This window comes from Stegostoma tigrinum, chromosome 2, assembly GCF_030684315.1.
Source record: "Stegostoma tigrinum isolate sSteTig4 chromosome 2, sSteTig4.hap1, whole genome shotgun sequence".
Classification (NCBI taxonomy): domain Eukaryota; kingdom Metazoa; phylum Chordata; class Chondrichthyes; order Orectolobiformes; family Stegostomatidae; genus Stegostoma; species Stegostoma tigrinum.
The window spans coordinates 122774558-122795320 of record NC_081355.1 but is presented as its reverse complement, the minus strand read 5'-3'; the positions used below and the strand labels follow the sequence as shown (position 1 = coordinate 122795320).

At 41.9% G+C, this 20763-nt stretch overlaps 1 protein-coding gene across 1 annotated transcript in view; it reads right to left on the bottom strand.

Moving 5' to 3' along the window:
• The window catches only part of gad2 (glutamate decarboxylase 2), a 132803-nt gene that overhangs the window by 32790 nt on the left and 79250 nt on the right, over nucleotides 1-20763 (bottom strand). The window contains exons 6-8 of the mRNA XM_048559863.2: nucleotides 19686-19798; nucleotides 13280-13395; nucleotides 10550-10629 (exon numbers count right to left, since the gene is read on the bottom strand). Of these exons, the coding sequence (XP_048415820.1) occupies nucleotides 10550-10629; nucleotides 13280-13395; nucleotides 19686-19798 (309 nt within the window). The remainder of the gene's footprint in view (nucleotides 1-10549; nucleotides 10630-13279; nucleotides 13396-19685; nucleotides 19799-20763) is intronic.

The window sequence follows — 20763 nt, the reverse complement described above, 5'->3', positions numbered from 1 at the left end:
CAGTACCTGACAAGACAAAATCCCATTTTCATGTTGCAGATACCTTCCATCATGTTGTGAGACAAAGTTGTCATGTTGGATATAGCAACTAAAATCTGGGTATCCATGAGGTAGTGTGGGCCATCAGCTGTAACAAAATCAACCATAATCATGGCCCACTCTACCCACACCATCATGTCTGGAGATCAACCCTGGTTTAATGAAGACTGCAGGAGGACATGGTGGCACCAGTTATGCATAAAAATGAGATGCAAACCTGATAAAGATACAATACAGGATCTCTTGAATGCCAATCAAGGGAAGCAGTAAGCAATATTCAGGACTAAGCAAGCTGACAACCAGTGAATGGTGATGGACACTTAAACAACTGGCAGAAGTAGGAGTCTTCACAAATATCTCCATGCTCAACAATGAGGGAGCATTGAAAATAAGTTCGAAACACAAGGTTGAAGAATTTGAATCCATCTTCAAACAGAAGAATAGATGATCCATCTCAACCTCCTTCTGAGGTAACCAGCATCACTGATGCCAGTCTTCAATTCTCTTCATGTGATATTAAGACATGTCTGGAAACACTGGATACTGCAAAGGCTATGTGCCCTGACAATATTCCAGCAATAACGTTTAAGTCTTGTCCTCCAGAACTTGCCGTGCCCTTACCAAGCTGGTCCATTTCAGTTACAATATTGACATTGAACTGACAATGTAGAAAATCACCCAGGTATGTCCTGTGACACAAAAAGCAGGACAGGTCAAGCCCCACCAATTATTGTCCTTTCAGATCATCCGCAAAGTAATGGAATGGATTGGCAACGGTGCTACCACATGCCCACTGATGCTCAGTTTGGATTCTGCTAGTGCCACTTGACTCCTGGTACAGCCATTGCTCACATTGCTGTTTTAAAACACAACACTTAAGTCTTTTCAATTGTTCTCGGCTCCTTTCCAGAGGAATCAAAATTTGAAATTTCTCAAAATATGATCCTTCCATTTTAAAATATGGGTAGTTCCTGAGTGGCTGTTTCCATCTGAAACTGTCCTACTTTGTTCCTTCCGTTCACCAGCTGCTTTCATTTGGCATTCTGGCTCTAAACACTGTCACGCAACTGACAAAAAAATGTGTTAATGGAACAAAAGTGGTTATAGTTTTGAACTTGCCTTATCATGCTAGGAGGTCCAGGCATATACAGACCTTAGGAAGAGTGATTCTGATAGCATAGCACCAAATCTACATCTCTTCATCTCATAACAAATTAGCCTGACCTGAAACATTAACATTGCTGTAAGGTTAAATTCATCACTTTTTCTTTCTCTCAACTGTCAGCCAAGAGCCCGAAAGCAAAGAAAATCCAAAAGAACTGTGGATGCTGTAAATCAGGAACAAAAACAGAAGTTGCTGGAAAAGCTCAGCAGGTCTGGCAGCATCTGTGAAGAAAAAGACCAAAGTTAATGCTTTGGGTCTGGTGACCCTACCTCAGAACTGAAAACCACAAACACTGTTTGCCATTTTCTAGCTGCTCCATTTCGTACCTTTTCGTGTGCCTGGAAAGACAAATGCTGTGGAATCATTGCATCAAATAGTAAACTTTTAAAACAATTCATTCATTCATGTGATGTGGGTATTGCTGGCTGGGCTAGAATTTATTGCCAATGCGTAACTGCCCTTGAGAAGGAGGTGGTGAGCTGCCTTCGTCAACTGCTACAGTGTATCCAATGTAGACACTGGTGTTAGGAAGGGAGTTCCAGGATTTTGACTGAAGGGATTGTGTTGGTGATGGTGGTGTCTGGGGCATTGTCTGTCAAGTATGATTTTGAGAGTATGATTGTGCCAGGCTGTTGCTTAACTAGTCTGTGGGACTTTTGTCCCAATTTTTGACACATGCTGGAGACGTCAGTAAGGAAGTTTTTACATAGGACAGGGCTGTATTTGCAGCTGTGGTTTCTAATACTAGGTGGTCTGTTTTATTTCATTCCTTTTGGCTTTGTAATGATTTCATACATCTGAGTTCCTTGCTAGACAGGTAACACTGAAGGAATGATGATATATTTCCAACTCAGGATGTTGAATGTCATGGAGGGGGACTTGCAGGTGATGGTGTTTCCATTTATCTGCTGCTCTTGTCTTTATAGGATGGAGTGGTTGTGTGTCTGGAAGGTGCTGCCTAAGGGGCCCTTGTGAATTTCTGCAGCCCATCTTGTAGATAATACACACTGCTGTTACTGAGCATCGGTAGTGGATGTAGTGTCAATCAAGTGGGCTGTTTTGTTCTGGATAGTGTCAAGCTTCATGGGGGCTCTTAGAGTTACATTCTTCAAGCAAGTGGAGAGTATTCCATCAGACTTCTGACTTGTGCCTTGTAGGTGGTTAGGCTCTGGGGAGTTAGGAGATGAGTTTAGGGGAGGCGATCGCCTAGTGGTATTATCACTGGACTGTTAACCCAGAAATCAGATAATGTTCTGGGGACCAGGGTTCAAATCCTGCCACAGCAGATGGTGGAATTTGATTTCAATAAATATCTGGAATTAGGAGTCTAATAATGACCAATAATCCATTGCCAATTGTTGGAAAAACCCATTGATTTTTAAAATTCATTTTTTGTGGAATGTGGGCACTTGCTGGCTGGCCAGCATTTCTTGCCTGTCCCTAGTTGCCCTTGAGAAGGTGGTGGTGAGCTGCCTTCTTGAACTGCTGCATTCCTCCTGCTGTGGGTTGAACCACAATGCTATTTGGGAGGGAATTCAAGGATTTTGACCCAGCAACAGTGAAGGAACGGCGATATATTTCCAAGTCAGGATGTTTAGTGACTTGGAAGGGAACTTGGAGGTGGTGGTATTCCCATTTATCTGCTGCCCTTGTCCTTCTAGATGGAAGTGGCCGTGGGTTTGGAAGGTGCTGTCTGAGGATCTTTGGTGAATTTCTGCAGTGCATCTTGTAGATAGTACGCACTGCTGCCACTGAGCATCGGCACTGGTGGACGAAGTGAATCCTTGTGGAAATAGTGTCAATTGTGTCAATCAAGCGGGCTGCTTTGTCCTGGATGGTGTCGAGTTTCTTGAGCATTGTTGGGGCTGCACTCATCCAGACAAGTGTGGAATATTCCATCACACTCCTGACTTGTAGATGATGGACAGGCTTTGGGGAGTCAGGAGGTGAGTTACTCGTTGCTGTATTTCCAGGTTCCAGCCTGCTTTTGTAGCCACTTTGTTAATGTGGTGAGTCCAGTTGAGTTTCTGGTCAATGGTAATGCCAGGATGTTGATAGTGTGGGATTCAGTGACGGTAACACCATTGAAATGTCAATGTGCAGTGGTTGGATTGTCTCTTATTGGTGATGGGCATAGTCTGGCATTTGTTTGGCACAAATGTCACTTGCCACTTGTCAGCCCAAGCCTGGATATTGTCCAGATTTTGTTGCATGTGAACATAGACTGCTTCAGCATCTGAGGAGTCATGAATGTTGCTGAATATTGTGCAATCATCGGCAAACATCCCCACTTCTGAACTTATGATGGAGGGAAGGTCATTGACAAAGCAGCTGAAGCTGTTTGGGCCAAGGACACTACCCTGAGGAACTCGTGCAGAGATGTCCTGGAGCTGACATGATTGACTCCCACAACCACGACCATCTTCCTATGTTTCAGGCATGACTCCAACCACTGGAGAGTTCTCCCGCGATACCCACTGATTCCGGTTTTGCTAGGGTACCTTGATGCCACACTTGGTCGAATGCAGCCTTGATGTCAAGGGCAGTCACTCTCACCTCATCCCTGGAATTCAGCTCTTTTGTCCATGTTTGAACCAAGGCTGTAATGAGGTCAGGAGCTGAGTGGCCCTGGCGGAACCCAAACCGGGCATCACTCAGCAGGTTATTGTTGAGCAGGTGCTGCTTGGAAACACTGTTGATGACACCTTCCATTACATTACTGATGATTGAGAGTAAACTGATGGGGTGGTAATTGAAGGGGTTGGATTTGTCCTGTTTTTTATGTAAAACACACACTCGGGCAATTTTCCACATTGTTAGTTAGACACCAGTGTTGTAACTGTACTCGAACAGCTTGGCTAGGGGAGTGGCAAGGCCTGGAGCACAGATCTTCAGTATTATTGCCAGAATGTTATCAGGTCCCGTTGCCTTTGCAGTATCCAGTGTCTCCAACCATTTCTTGATATCACATTGAGTGATTTAAATTGGATGAAGACTGGCATCTGTAATGCCGGGGACCACTGGAGGAGGCCGAGATGGATCATCCACTCGGCACTTCTGGCTAAAGGTTGCTGTAAAAGCTTCAGCCTTATCTTTTGCGCTGATGCACTGGGTTCTTCCACCGTTGAGGATGGGGATGTTTGTGGAGCCTCCTCCTTCAGTGATTTGTTTAATTGCCCGCCACCATTCACGACTGGATGCGGCAGGACTGCAGAGCTTGAATCTAATCTGTTGGTTGTGGGATTGTTTACCCTGGCTATCACTTGCTCCTGTGTGTTGGTGGCCTGGCTTCATGGCAATGGTTGAGGGGAGGAATATGCTGGGCCATGAGGTCACGGATTGTGCTGGAGTACAATTCTGTTGCTGTTGATGGCCCATAGCGCCTCATGGATGCCCAGTCTTGAGTCACTAGATCTGTGCGAAGTCTGCCCTATTTAGCACGGTGATATTGCCACACAATTCAGTGGAGGTTATTCTCAATGTGAAGGGGCGATTCTTACCGATACTGTCATGGACATAGGGAACTGCAGCTGACAGATTAGCAAGGATGAGGCCAAGTATGTTTTTCCCTCTTGTTGATTCCTCGCCACCTCCTGTAGATCCAGCCTAGCAGCTATGTCATTTAGGACCCGACCAGCTCGATCAGTAGTCCTGTTGCCAAGACACTCTTGGTGGTGGACATTGATATCCTCTACCCAGAGTACATTTTGTGCCCTTGCCATCCTCTGTGCTTCCTCTAAGTGTTGTTCAACATTGAGGAGTACTGATTCATTAGCTGAGGGAAGACGATATGTGGTAATCAGCAGGAGGTTTCCTTGCCCATTAACTTGAAGCCATGGGACTTCATGGAGTCCAGAGTCAATGTTGAGGACTCCCAGAATAACACCCTCCCAACTGTATGCCACTGTGCTGCCTCCGCTACTGGGTCTGTCCTGCCAGTGAGACAGGACATACCCAGGGATGGTGAATGTGGTGTCTGGGACATCGTCTGTAAGGTATGATCTGTGAGCATGACTGTCACGCTGTTGTTTGACTAGTCTGTGAGGCAGATCTCTCAATTTTGGCATTAACACCTAGATGTTAGTGAGGAGGAGTTTGCTTGGTCGACAGGGCTGTTTCTGCCATTGTCTTTTCCGGTGCCTAGTTCGATGCCAGATGATCCGTCCAGTTCCATCTGCTTCACTAATATCCTTTAGGGAAGGAAACTGCCACCCTTACCTGGTCTGACCTACATGTGACTCCAGATCCACAGCAATGTGGTTGATTGTTGACTGCTGTCTGGGTAATTAGGGATGGGCAATAAATGCTGCTTAACCAGTGACGTCCTTATCCCATGAATGAATAAAGAAACTTGCTGAGCACTCCTAGCCTCTGACCTGCTGTTGTAGACACTGTTTATGTAGCAAATCCAGTTGAGTTTCCGGTCAATGGTAATCCTGAGAATGTTGATAGTACAGATTTCAGTGATGGAAATGCTATGGAATGTCAAAGAGAGATGGTTTGATTCTCTCTTTTTGGAGATGGTAGTTCCCTGGCACTAGTGGCATGTGAATATTACTTGCCACCTGAAGATCATAGAACATAGAACATAGAACATAGAACAGTACAGCACAGAACAGGCCCTTCAGCCCACAATGTTGTGCCGACCATTGATCCTCATGGATGCACCCTCAAATTTCTGTGACCATATGCATGTCCAGCAGTCTCTTAAATGACCCCAATGACCTTGCTTCCACAACTGCTGCTGGCAACGCATTCCATGCTCTCACAACTCTCTGCGTAAAGAACCTGCCTCTGACATCCCCTCTATACTTTCCACCAACCAGCTTAAAACTATGACCCCTCGTGCTAGCCATTTCTGCCCTGGGAAATAGTCTCTGGCTATCAACTCTATCTATGCCTCTCATTATCTTGTATACCTCAATTAGGTCCCCTCTCCTCCTCCTTTTCTCCAATGAAAAGAGACCGAGCTCAGTCAACCTCTCTTCATAAGATAAGCCCTCCAGTCCAGGCAGCATCCTGGTAAACCTCCTCTGAACCCTCTCCAAAGCATCCACATCTTTCCTATAATAGGGCGCCCAGAACTGGACGCAGTATTCCAAGTGCGGTCTAACCAAAGTTTTATAGAGCTGCAACAAGATCTCACGACTCTTAAACTCAATCCCCCTGTTAATGAAAGCCAAAACACCATATGCTTTCTTAACAACCCTGTCCACTTGGGTGGCCATTTTAAGGGATCTATGTATCTGCACACCAAGATCCCTCTGTTCCTCCACGCTGCCAAGAATCCTATCCTTAATCCTGTACTCAGCTTTCAAATTTGACCTTCCAAAATGCATCACCTCGCATTTATCCAGGTTGAACTCCATCTGCCACCTCTCAGCCCATCTCTGCATCCTGTCAATGATTGGATGCATTGTCTTGCTGCATTTGGATATGGACTGTTTCAGTATTTGAGATGTCATGAATGATGCTGAACATTGTGCAACCATTGGCAAACCTCTGCGATTCTGACCTTATGATGGATGGATGGTCATTGAGGAAACAGCTGAGATGGTTGGGCCTAGGACAAAGTTCCATTGGTTGGAGATTGGTAGAATTGTGGGGGAGAGATTGATGGCCTGGTGGTATTATCACTAGACAATTAAACCAGAAATCCAGCTGATGTGTTGGGGACCCAGGATCTAATCCTGTCATCATAGATGGTGGAATTGAATTCAGTAGAAGTCTGGAATTAAGAGTCTAATGATGGTCATGGAACCATCACTTGTCAGGGAGAAACCCATCTGGTTTGCCATGTTCTTTAGGGAAGGAAGGTTGCTGTCTGGTCTGGCCTCCATGTGACTCAGACCTACAGCAATGTATTTAACTCTTAACTGCCCTACAATAAATGTTGGCTTTTCTGAACTGAGATGATTGATCTTCACTGATCATAGTCATTTTCCTTTGCGCCACATATGAACCCAACCAGCAGACAGCTTTCCCTGATTCCCATTGACTGGAGTTTCGCTAGGACACCTTGATGTCACTCCCAATAAAATCTCCTCTTGATGTCCAGGGCAGCCATTCTCATATCACCTCTGGAGTTTAACTTTTTGTCCAATTTAAATCAAAGTTGTAATAAGTTCAGAAGTTGAGTTCCCCTGGTGGAACCCAAACTGTGCTTCAATGAACAGGTTACAGTTAAGAAAGTGCTGCTTGATAGCTTTTTTGATGACACCATCCATTATTTTACTGATGATTCAGAGTAGATCAAAGGGGTGGTGATTGCTGGGTTGGATTTGTCCTGCTTTTTGTGTGGAAGAGATAGTCAGGTATTTTCCCATGCTACCAGCTAGATGTCAGTGCTGTGTCTGTAGTGGAACTGCTTGGATAGGGACAAGGAAAGTTCTGGAACACAAGTCTTCAGGATTATTGCTAAAATGTTATCATAACCCATAGTCATTGCATTGTTGTTGTAAATCCTTCAGCCTTATATTTTTCATCGATGTGCTAGGCTCTCCCATCACTGAAGATGAGGGTAATTGTGGAATATCCTCCTCCAGAGCACAGTTTAATTGTCCATCACCAATCGTGACTGGATGTGAAAAGGTGACAGAGCTTGGATTGTTGGTTGTGGAATCGAAAAGCTCTGCCTACCATTGGTTATTTATGCTGTCTTATACGTGTAACTTCACCAGTTTGACACCTCTTTGTAAAATAATGGCAATGCTGCTGCTCATATGCCCTCCTGCACTCTCCATTAAACCAGAATTGATTCCCAGGCTTGACGGTAATGGTTGAGTGGGGCAATGTGCAGGTCCATGAGATTGCAGATCGTGCTGGAGTACAACTCTGCTACTGTTGATGGCCCACAGTGCCTCATAGATGGCCAGTTTTGAGAGATGGTAAATCTGTTGAAATTCTTTCCCACTTTGTCATGGTAGTAGTGCCACATAACCTAGTGGGCAGTATCCTCAATGTGAAAATGGGACTTTGTCTCTACATAGACTGCACAGTGATCACTCCTATTGATACTGTCATGGATAGATGCATCTGCAGCATGCAGCTTGGTGAGGACGAGATTATGTAAGCTCTACACATTGATAAACATTGAAATTTCCCACTTAGACTACATTCTGAGCCCTTTCCACTCTCAGTGACTCCATGTGGTGTTTAAGAAGAAGTATGGATTTGTCAGCTGAAGGGGTGCACGGTAAGCAGCAGAAGGATTCTTTTGCCCATGTTTAATTTGATGTTAAGAGAGCTCATGATGTCCAGAGTGAATATTGAGGACTCCCAGGGCAACTCCCTCCTGACTGCATACCACTGTGTTGCTACACTTGCCTTTACTGGTCAGTGTATTGGAGTACAGGAGTTGGGCTATCTTGTACAGGACATTGTTTGGGCCATTTTTGGAATACTGTATTCAGTTCTGGCCTCCATGCTGTAGGAAAGATTTTGTTAAATTTGAAAAGGTGCAGAAAAGATTTACAAGGATATTGCCAAGTCTGGAGGGTTTGAGCCATGAGGAGAGGCTGAATAGGCTGGAGGCATTTTCCCTGGAGTGTCAGAGGCTGAAGGGTGACCTTCTAGAAGTTTATAAAATCACAAGGGGCATGAGTAGGGTGAATAGCCAATGTCTATTTCCCAGAGTAAGGGAGTTCAAAACTAGAAGGCATTGTTTTAAGATGAGAAAGAACACATTTAAAAGTGACCTAAGGGGTAATGTCTTCTTACAGTGTGTCTGTGGAATGAGTTGCCAGAGGAACTGGTGGAGGCTGGTATAATAACAACATTTAAAAGACATCTAGGTGGGTACGTGAATAGGAAGGGTTTAGAGGGATATGGACAAAAAGGGGCAAGTGGGACTAGATTGGATCAGTATATTTGGCTTGAGTTGATCCGAAGGGTCTATTTCTGTGCTGTACAATTCAATGACTCTATGACTGGGTCCGTCCTACCGGTGGAACAGGACATACCTAGGGATGGCAATAGTAAGTCTGGGATATCATTTGTAAGGTGTGATTCCATGAAGATGATATGTCAGACTGCTGTTTGATTAATGTGTGAGACTGCTGTCCTAATTTTTTCAGTAGCCCGAGATGTTAGTAAAGAGGGCTTTGCAGGCTTGACTTGGCTGAGTTTTCCATTGTTACTTCCGATGCCCAGTTCAATGGCAGATAGTCAGTCCAGTTCATTTCTTTTAGAATTTTTAAGCATTTTGATACAACTGAGTGGCTGACCATGCCATTTCAGAGGGTTGTTAAGTGTCAAACACATTGCTGTGGGACTGGAATCACAAGAACATATTCAAAAACAAAGACAATGGCTAGAAGCTGTTTGCACAAGGACGTAATATCTTGCTGTTTGTGTTTGTGCCCTGAACACAACTGGTTGACCTCACTGTTTTAGGGTTGCTTCAAGTCCTGCATCACTGGAGTCACACCGCAGAGAGAGTCCACTATTTATGTCGTAATATTTCAGCACTGGCATTGCTATCCCTCTAAACCATGGGCTCCATGAAGGTGACTCATGGAAACAACAGGTTGTACTGAACCAACTAGTTAAGCACTTCAGAAGTATTATGATTGTCCAAATGAAAGAAATGTAGCAGTCAATTTGCACAGAATAAAATCTCACAAACTTGCATATGTAATGACTAGCTACCATTTAATCATGTCAGTTGAGGAAGAACTATTGGCTTTCTCTTTTGTAAAATACTGCCATGGTCTCTTTCCCATCCACCAGAGATAGCAAATGGGAACCTCAGTTTAACATTTCTGATTATCTCAGTTCTGTGATGGGGACTGAAACCTGAATGAAATGATTCAAACCTGGAGTTCCGGGGAAGATGACCATGGATGTGGGAGTGAAAAAGCCTCTCAGGGCTTTGGAAATTGAAAGGAATTTGGAGATGTTGAAGTTTGTTGAATTATTTTTCTTTATTCTTTCTTGGGGAGTAGATGTCACAGGCAAGGCCAGCATTTGTTGCAAATCCCTAATTGCCCTCAAAGCGAGTAGCTAATTAGGCTACTTCTGAGAATAGTTAAGAGTCAACCACATTGCTTTGATCTTAATTGAAGGGGCCAAATCAGAGCCATACCAGATCGAAAAGCCAGGGTGAAAGAAAGAGCTTTAATGATTTTAATGGGGTTGAAGGCATTAAAGGTGGAAATGAAGGCAGAATTGAACAGATTGGTAGCTATAGAATTGTCATCGTAAATGCACACTACATTCAGAGCTTTGATCGAATGCACATGCAGGTTCTGTATCAGCAGAGACTTCTATGTGTATGAAAGCAGAAGCTGTCTCTTACTGTTTGAGGAGTGGAAAACTCTGCAGGCAACATATAATGTGACCTACCTTACATCGCACTTGATCAGAACCACTCCATCTGTCCCAATCCCCAGAGCTGCTGCTGCTTTCTTTATTGAAAAATGACTCTGTAAGCATCAACAGACACGAAGGGACAAAAATAAGTTTTGAGTTAAAATATATTACACAGACAAGGTGGATTGTGTACTTGTTAGGAGTTATTTTAATCTTTCCTGTTCTCTTTTGTTTATTTGTCACTGATGACCTCCACCACACTTTGGTTTTTCCCCAAACAGCCACTCTTTGTAGATGACTCAAGGTACTGAGTACCAGCTTGGCTATTCAACTACAGGGGCCATGAATCTAAACAGACAAAACAAGCACCCCTGTGAAGACAATATCTTCACACTCTTTTCTCCCTTAGAGAATGATGGAATGTGTTGGGATAATTTACAGCTAATAATAACTTGATGAACTGTATCATGAATTTCCCTTTTCCTGGCTAAGAAATCCTGAAATTGAACCTGGCTTTTGCATAACCTGTGTCTCACAAACGTTAGGAAAAAACAATAATTAAAAAGTATCTAAAAATAAAAAAAATCAGTAAATTTCACTAACAGAAGACAATAGCAATGCTAGATTAAAATATTGACAGGAGCTCATGGTTTCCTCTGCATTTTGGGTCTTATTTAAATACAGATGTGAATATGACAGGCAAAATGCAGTAATGAACATTCTCAGTGATAACGGGAACTGCAGATGCTGGAGAATCCAAGATAACAAAGTGTGAAACTGGATGAACACAGCAGGCCAAGCAGCATTTTAAGAGCACAAAAGCTAACGTTTCGGGCCAAGTGAACAAAATGAAAAAAAAATTAAGTTAGGCACTGCAACTGGTCTTATTTCACACTTAGTCCTTCTACCAGATCTGTAATTATAAAAGAAAGCACTGAATAATTTGGATTGATGAGTTTTATTACGAATTGTTTGCTCCTGAGTTGCTGTTGTTCTGCCTTTGTATATTTGTGTGATTAAGCATGTTTTTATGGACAAATTATTGCTATTGGAGCTAGTTAAAATAGTGCAGCAATTTACATGATATTAAATAAAATAATAAACCAACCTAAATCTTCAAAAGGTGGCACAATTTGTACACATTGTAGGGGGTTTAGGGATTGGGAGGTGTGCTGAGTTTCCAAGGGCTATTCTAATCGCCCACCATAACTTTTCACAATATCAGTGTAACCCTAGAGAGGTGATGTACCCACTGTATACACTTCATTTCTTCAATCTTTCCCCCCAGGTAAAACAGATGATCCGAACAATTCTCTTCCTGTCCCCCCCTTTAAATTAAACTCCTAATTTTTAGATTATTTGTCGAAGTTTTATTCAATTCTGCTGAAATCCTGTTATAATTATCCTGTGTGTTCAAAAGATCATAAAGGGTAAAGACATCAAGATAGCCTGGGCCCTGCAGTGTCAGGTATTCCCAGTTTGTTGTGTTACCACAAGGGCTCGAAGCTGGAGCAGAATGGACATGCTAGGTATAACTACTTCTTCAACTAGGAAAGGATTAGCCATAACCCTCGAGAATAAAGGATATTAGGCACTTTGACCTCAAAAGGCCCACCACCATGGGATCATGGATTGGGTGGTAATAGGTAATAGGTTTGTAGGATGGTAGTCAAGCTGCATCCATAATGTACCAAGCCCTCTTGGCACCGTGGACACCAGGTGCCCTACTAATGATTCTGTACATACAAGTGGCATCACTGCTAGGAAGCAACTGTTGAATTTGATTCATGATGTAATTGCTGGATTAACAGTCCACATACTGCCAGATCCTAAGTATCGGAATAAGACAGTACAATTTCCCTCTGAGTGTCAGTAAAATATGCTATCACTATTAGCATGATTGAACTGTGAATCTGAATTGATTGTGCTCTCATTAACCATGTCCCTGATCAACTTCAAGAATTTTCATGCTTAATGAATGAATGATAGTGGAAAGCACACTTCTTCCTGAATTTCTTCATGCCCTGTGTTCTCTTTGTATCAGTTGTTGTCCGAACAACTGATATAGTAGTTCAAAGACATCACAGACAGCATTGCATATCCAAACTGCAGATGCAATCCCAACAATGCAAGCATTTCACTATCTGCAAACCTCTACTGAAGGTTCACCTCCATGAATGCCATGAACAACTTCTATGTTGTCAGCCAGTCAGTAATTTTAATATGATTCCTCCAGAGTTCCTGTTGAATGTGCTGTGCTCTTCTGGGCTTATGAAGTTGTCTGAACATGCAATGGGCTATCTTGGTGGAAGGGAGGAATAGGTAAGAGATTTTATTGCTCTCTGATTCTTAATTTTTCCTTAGGACCTTGATGAGTTATCAAATAAATCGACTTCTTGCTCATAAAAGAAACTGATATGCTCACCCGAACATTGGTTGGCTCTTATCTTGTCAAAAGTCTAAGTATAAAAGTTGTTTAAATAAATTTCTTCTTAAATGTGGGTATTGAAAAGGTATTATTTTGGTTAGAGAACAAGCTGAGGCAAGAAGGTAGCTGCACTGTAAAATCCAGATAACAGTCTGCTAAGAGAAATGTTTATGACGTCATTAGCATATTTCTCAAATTTATATCATTGCTTAATCGGAACAATGAATAAACAAATAGATGTTGTGATAAGGATGGGATGGTATTAGGCCTGCTCTATAACACATATTAAAAATCTCTATTAGGACAACAAGAACATAAAATAGTAAAAGTCATACGTGTTCCGATGTGAAGGCAATCAGTTTTGGAATCGCTGTCATTCCCTTTTCTTTAACTTCAGGAAACAGCTTGTAGCGTGCAATTAGCAAGGCATACATGTTTGATATGGCTCCACCTAAAATAGAATGAGATACTCATCAGCTTTCATTATCAATCTGTTAAAGAATAACCATTCCCATCTGACAAGTGATATGATAATTCATTTTACTGCTTTTACAGTAAATTACCAGATATAATTTATCTTTGACTTGGTACAAATTCTATTACCACCATTTGTTCACTGTACTCTCATTTCCTAAATGGAGAATACTTCATATGCCCACCCACTCAACTTTTCCAAATCATATGTATCATTTCTGTATCCTCGTTACATCTCAACCTCCCGCCCAACTATGTCTCGTCTGCAAACATGGAGATATTGCATTTGCTTCCTTTGTCTAAATCATTAATGTGCATATTGAATAGCTGGGGTGCTAGTACTGATCCTTGCGGTGCCCACTAATCAATGGTTGGCACTTTGTAAAAGATGCTTTTCTCCTTACTCCATCTTCCCTGTTGGTCAACCAGTTCTCTAAGCGTATCATACACAAACCCGAATCCCATATAATTTAATTATAAATGCTAATCTTTTATGTTGGGCCTTATCAAAAACCTTCCAAAACGTCAATAAATCACATTCACAGGATCCCCCTTATCAAGTCTACCAGTTATGTTCTCAAAAAATTCCAATAGATTTTTCAGGCATGACTTCTCTTTCATAAATCCATGTTGACTGCCTGATCCTGTCATTGTTTTACAAGCACTATCCTACTGAGTCTTTTATAATGGACTCTAGTTGACTTTTACAAAGCTTGATCATTTCAGGCCTCTGGATCTGGCAGCAAGATATAGTCGGTGTTAGGTGGTTGAGTAGTTCTGATTTTTGAGAAGATTAAGGAGAAAATTTCCCAAGACACCAGAATCCTTAACTACTATTATGAGATTAGGGTGTTTCTATGTTACCAGATCCAACAAAAATGGATTAAACTTACTCTATTTTAACTCTAGCACTACGAGAACTGGTTGGAGTATACAAGAAGAATTCTCTACATAGGCCGGACCTCACTGACAGTTGGAGTCCTGGAGATCTCATTTTCTTATTGAGGGGAGTCGACTGGTAGAAACCAGTGGGGAAGTTGAGGAGGTAGTAACCATGTCAGTGGACCAGTAATGCAGGGGCCAGGCTAATGCCCCAGCATGCTTTTCCTACTGTGGCCGCTGGTGGAATTTAAATCAATGGACTCTCAAACTATAAAACTAATCTCAATGAACACCAGGATAACTTGCATGGATTGTTGTAAAAACTTATCTGGTTTTCAAATGTTTTTAAGGAATTAAAATCAGCTTTCATTACTGGATGATGATGGGATAGTGTAGGGGGACTGGCTTAGATTAGCTCACAGGTCAGCGCAACATCGAGGGCCGAAGGGCCTGTCTGTGCTGTATTGTTCTATGTTCTACTGGCTACATGTGACCCCAGAACAACAGCAAGTAGTTGCCTCTAAACTACCTTCTCATTAATGATTAGGATGGCCAATAAATGCTGGCTTTGCCAGTCATATCTACGTATTGGGAATGAATAAAGAAAAAACCTTTGGAAGCCCATTGATAGGTAAGGCCCCTTTTATAACAGATGGATAAATGCTGAGACTCTGTCCAATACCACAGTGCCATAATATTGTGGTTTTGGGAGATTTTGAGAAGTTTATGGGATGCCAGTAATGTTGGTGTTAGAAAATGGTCCCCAGTTTATGTCAGAAAGTTTTGAAATATTTTGAAGCAAGAATGGACCCAAACATATTAGATAAATAAGTCCTTGGGTCCTGATGGAACCTATCCCATAATATTGAGGGAGACAAGAGAACAAAATGCTGGATCATTGACATGTCTTTGTATCCTCTTTTGCCACAGGTGAGGTCCTAGAGGACTGGAGAATAGCCAATGTTGCCCCATTGTTTCAGAAGTGTAACAGGGATAATCCTGGAAATTACAGGCCTGTAAGCCTCATGTCAGTGGTAGGGAAATTATTGGAAAATATTCTCAGGGATAAGATCTATGAGCATTGAGAAGCAAATGGACTGATTAGCGATAAACAACATGGTTTTGTACTAGGGAGATGGTGCCTCATTACCTTGTTCGACTGTTTTGAAGAGGTGACAAAGATGATTGATGAGGGGAAAGCAATTGATGGTTTCTACATGGACTTCAGTAAAGACTTTGACAAAATCCCTCATGGCAGACTGGTACAAAAGGTGAAGTCACATGGTATCAGGAGTGAGCTGGTATGGTGAATGTAAAATTGGCTCAGTCATTGGAGACAGATGGTAGGTGTGGAAGGATGCTTTTTGGAAAGGAGGGATCTGTGCTGGGACCTCTGCTGTTCATGATTTACATAAATGACTTGGAGTAAAATATGGCTGGTCTAATTAGTATGTTTTCAGATGATGCAAAGATTGGTGGAGTTGTGGATAGTGAAGAGCATTGTCAGAGGATTCAGGAGGACATAGATCAGTTGGAGACATGGACAGAAAAATGACTGATAGAATTCAATCTAGACAAATGTGAGGTGATGCATTTTGTAAGGTCAAATACAGGTGGAAATTATACAGTGAAGGGCAGAACCCTTCGTAGCATTGATATGCAGAGGGATCTGGGTGTGGAGGTCCACAGATCACTGAAGGTGGCAGCACAGGTAGATAAGGTAATGAAAAAGGCTTATGGCATGCTTGCATCATTGGAAGGGGCACTGAGTATAAGGATAGACAAGTTATGCTGCAGCTTTGTAGAACGTTAGTTATTCCACACTTGGAATATTGCAAACAGCTATGGTCACCCCACTACCTGAAGGATGTGGATGCTTTGGAGAGGCTACAGAAAAGGTCTTCCAGGATACTACCTGATATGAGGGATTTTTAGCAATGAAGTTGGCTAGACTGAATTTGTTTTCACTGGAATGCAGGAGATTGCGGGGTGACCTAATAGAAGTTTATAAGATTGTGAATGGTATGGATAGAGTGAAACGTATGAGGCTTTTTTCCCAGTGTGGAGGGGTCAATTACTTAGGGACACAGATTCAAGGTGCAATGGGAGAAGTTTAAAAGAGATGTGTGAGGCACGTTTTTCGCACAAATGGTAGTGAGTGCCTCGAACGCGCTGCCAGAGGAGATGGTGGAAGCAGACACAATAGCAGCATTCAAGAAGCACCTGGACGAATACATGAATAGGAAGGGAATGGAGGGATATGGATCGTGTAAGTGAAGAAAGTTTATTATAGAAGGGCAAAATGTGTCGGCACAGGTTTGGAAGGCCAAAGAGTCTGTTCATGCGCTGCGTTGTTCTTTGTTCTTCCTTGTTCTTGTTTATATTCTAATGCACCATACAACCCCTCTTTATGCTTACTACTGAGCTAGTCTGATAGGGCTCTTTCACAGCATGGGATGACCTTAGCTGTCCTCTGGCTCTCTATCAATATGCAGATTAATTTCTGAAATGGTGCTGACCTTTCTCTGTCATTGCAACAGCCGGAACTGGTGTCACTGGCAGAGAGGCTGCTGTCCACATTCAGAGTGCCCTGAGAGGATCCTCCACATGTGGAAGTTGGCTGTTTCTTCTCCCTTAGAAGGCACACTAGAATTTCCCTGATCACCTGAGAAGGACAAAAACTCGAAGTACCTCTCTCACTGTGTCACTGCCCCGTAAACTTGATTTAAGGCGATGGTGTCAGACTTATTACACCATGTGTAACTTTAGTATTTGCTAACTGCATGTAGCTCTCCAGTTGTGAATATCTTGATGGAAGAAGCCATGTCCATACATGGTTGCATTAATGGCTTGGATGCAATCTTCTACCACCCATATGTTGGCGCACAGAGGCTTTGACAGCTCTGCCAATGATCTCTTAGCTACATCGTTGTCAACTACTCCAGAGGATCATCATCAGCGTTGAGCTCAGCATAGGCCTGGCCTCCCAGTATCCTTTGCCTGTCAAGGTCTTGTTTTCTGTCTCACCATTTTAATTGGATGGGCCGAGTTCCTCTGCTGCAATAATTGAGCGGATGCCAAAAGACTGACATTGAGCTGATGGCCAAGCAGAAGGGGCACCCACTCTCAGTACCAACTCTGGAAACTATTGCCTTCTTATAAAATTCTGCCCAATGTCTTCTCAATTTCCTTGACCTGATTTCAGATGATCAGTCTAAAAAAAACTCTGTTATTTATAAATGGTAATAACAGTGCCAATACCTTTAGGGTACAGATCGCAATTATGAAGCGTTCTCTCGATTGAATTCCAGGCAGCTGTGGTGACACTGAGAAGATTTCTTTCTAAAGATTGATTAATCACTTGTACTGAAACCTTGTCAATCTTCCCACTTGGTAGTGGCCTGGTTATCTCTTAGCTAGATGTGGGGAATAATTGATTCGGGTTTAAGACAAGCAGCTTTGGCAAATAGGATCTGTTTTTAAGATAAGGTGGATATTTTAAGTTATTTGGAATACGGAGTTAAAGTGATTAATTCATACAAAACTCAGAGAGCCTCTCCTGGCACCCAATCCTCAACAAGATGGAACAATCTGCTTTCATATGAGCTTACAAAGTTGGAATAGGAGTAGGCCACTCAGTTTCTTGAACTTGCTCCACTATTCAATAAGATCATGGCTGACGCAATAATTCCACATTCCTGCCAACGCTAATAATCTTCCATCTTCTTGCTTATCAAGAGCCTATAAAACTCTGCCTTAAAAATATTTAAAGGTTCTATTTTAACCACCTTTCACTAGAGAGAGTTCCAAAAACTCCTGATTCTCTGCGAAGACTTTTCTTTCCTCATCTCGGTCTTAAATGATTAACTCCCCATTTTTAAACAGTGACTCCCACTTCTAGATTCTCCCACGAGAGGAAACCTTCTTTCCACATGCACCATGTCAAAACCCTCAGATCCTTTGTTTAAACAAGTTGTCCATACCTCTTCTAAACTATCTTCCATTTTCTGATTTGCCACAATTTCTGGAATGTTATTTGTATCCTCTTCAGTGAAGATTGATGTAAAGCACCTGGTTAATTCATCTGCCATCTCTTTATTTTCCATTATTAATTCCCAAACTCACTTTCTCGGGACCAACACTCACTTTGGCAATTCTTATTTTAAAAAGCATCTATAGTAACTCTTATCGTCTGTTTTTTCATATTTCTAGCTAGTGTTCTCTCAAACTCACATGTTTCCCTCCTTAGTAACCTTTTACTTATCTTTGTTAATAGTGAATTAGAAACCAGACTGAAATCAAGCAAAAAATGTTCCTTGATATGTTTGAATTACTTGTGGCTTGGCCTCAAGTTACTCTCACTGAATTGGAACCAAATGGTGAAAACTGGGCCTTTTGTAAAAGTTTTCTCATGAAATAATTAGGTTGCAATGAATCTGGTTCCATAATTCTGTAGGATTGTTTAGCTATTTAAATAAGTAGCTCACTGGTTCATGAATTTTGCTGGGATACTTGAGAATGTTTGTTTGAGTCAGTAAAGTTAAAGCTTCGTAGTGATGAAACTATTACTTATGTACACTGAAGTCAGAAGTCACATGACACCAGGTTATAGTCCAATAAGTTTATTTGAAATCACTTGATGGAGGAGCCGTGCTCTGAAAGCTTGTGTTTCAAATAAACTTGTTGGACTATAAGCTGGTGACTTCTGACTTTGTCCACCCCAGTCCAACACCAGCACCTCTAGATCATGCACACTGAAAACATTATGTTCAAAGACATGAAATTGTGGAAGTCGGTTTCCATTTTAATTGAAGATGTTCTGATGCCACGAAAGCTTTTGCATGACCATGTTAAGATTAGTGAGACATCACTAAGGAGAATATTTTTTTCCAAAAAAGCTAATTATTTTAAAACACTAGATACAGTAGCTTTGAGTCTTACTTGGTTTAAAATTGTGGGCATAAATTTATGCCAATACATAAAGGTCCCATGTGTTCTCTGGTCTCTTGATGGCACCGAGCCTAATGTTAACAAGCTGCTGTAACTGAGGAGCAGAATAAATGATTGAAATTCAAATGGAGAAAGGATCTGGTAGAAAGTCAGGGAAGAACACTTTTGCACATGTTTCCTCAGGGAAGCCTCACATCTTTAGTACTATTGCTGCCTCCTCTGTCCAAAAGCAGTGGATAATATCAGAGAAGGTCTAGTCTTGATTTCTATCCATTTTATTTTCTGTTATTATTCAGAAGAGAGTATTTGAATGAAAGTAAAACTCCTTTTCTCTTTTTAGAATTGTGAAATGTGTGTACAATTCCATGGATATTATTCTTAATTCAACCCGAGCAAAGAACTCCAAGCCCCTGAAAAACCCTGAGGATCAAATACCAGGTGAGAAGATTCCGTCTCCACATCCTCCTGGCCAGCCAATCATTTCCCTCATTTTCTTCAGGGTGATGTATTCCAACAGGACAAACACTGGTGCGATCTCATAAGTAAACCTGAAGTCACAATATGAAAACAAAAATTAAGATGGAACATACTATTTCCTCATGGATAAATAAAACATTTTAAGAACAGCAATAATAAATGCCAATGTGCCAAGTCACTTTAGAGTGGGCATTCTTGATGAAGGGACCTAAAATGTGGAAGATCCATCTGAATGGATGGAGAGGAACAGATGGATTGATGTGTCTAAAACCAAAAGCACCAAATCTGATCTAGAGTGGGATCTTCCAATGATGCTAAATAGCCAAATTGTTTTAGTATGGGTGCAGTCTTTGAATCGAAAATAAACTTGGCTGTTTTGAAAATGTTTTGTTTGCAATTAAAGCTTTCCATATAAAAATAATACATTGAATAAAATGTGTCGTATTGATTGAATTTGCATTCCTGATGTTACGGTTGTTTTCCACATTTCAGAATGGCAATCTCCTGCATTGGTGGTTGCATTTTATATTTGGTGCATAAATTGACCTCAGATTTTGGGTATTTTTTTGATAGCTTCAAAAGGCAACTTATCCACCGTGGTCTATGGTAACTCCTGTGTAACATTAACTTTTAACTGTCAGGTACGGAAGAGAGATAATGTATTTTCCAGGAAAAAAATCCAAACAATGCAAAAAATAAATGCATTGAAAGATGTGGTGAGGCAAAGGTCTAGTGATATTATCGTTGGACTGTTAAACTCGAAATCCAGGTAGCATTTAGGGTGGCACGGTGGCTCAGTGTTTAGTGCTGCTGCCTCACAGCACCAGGGATCCGGGTTCAATTTCAGCATCGGGTGACTGTCCATTTGGAGTTTGTATATTCTGTCTGTGTCTGCGTGTGTTTCCTTGCGAGGTCCAAGGATGTGCGGGTGGGGTGGTTTGGCCATGCTAGATTGCCCAAAGTGTTCATGGAGGTGTAGATTAGTTGGGTTATGGGGACATGCACCTAGTTGGTATGCTCCAAGGGTTGGTATGGA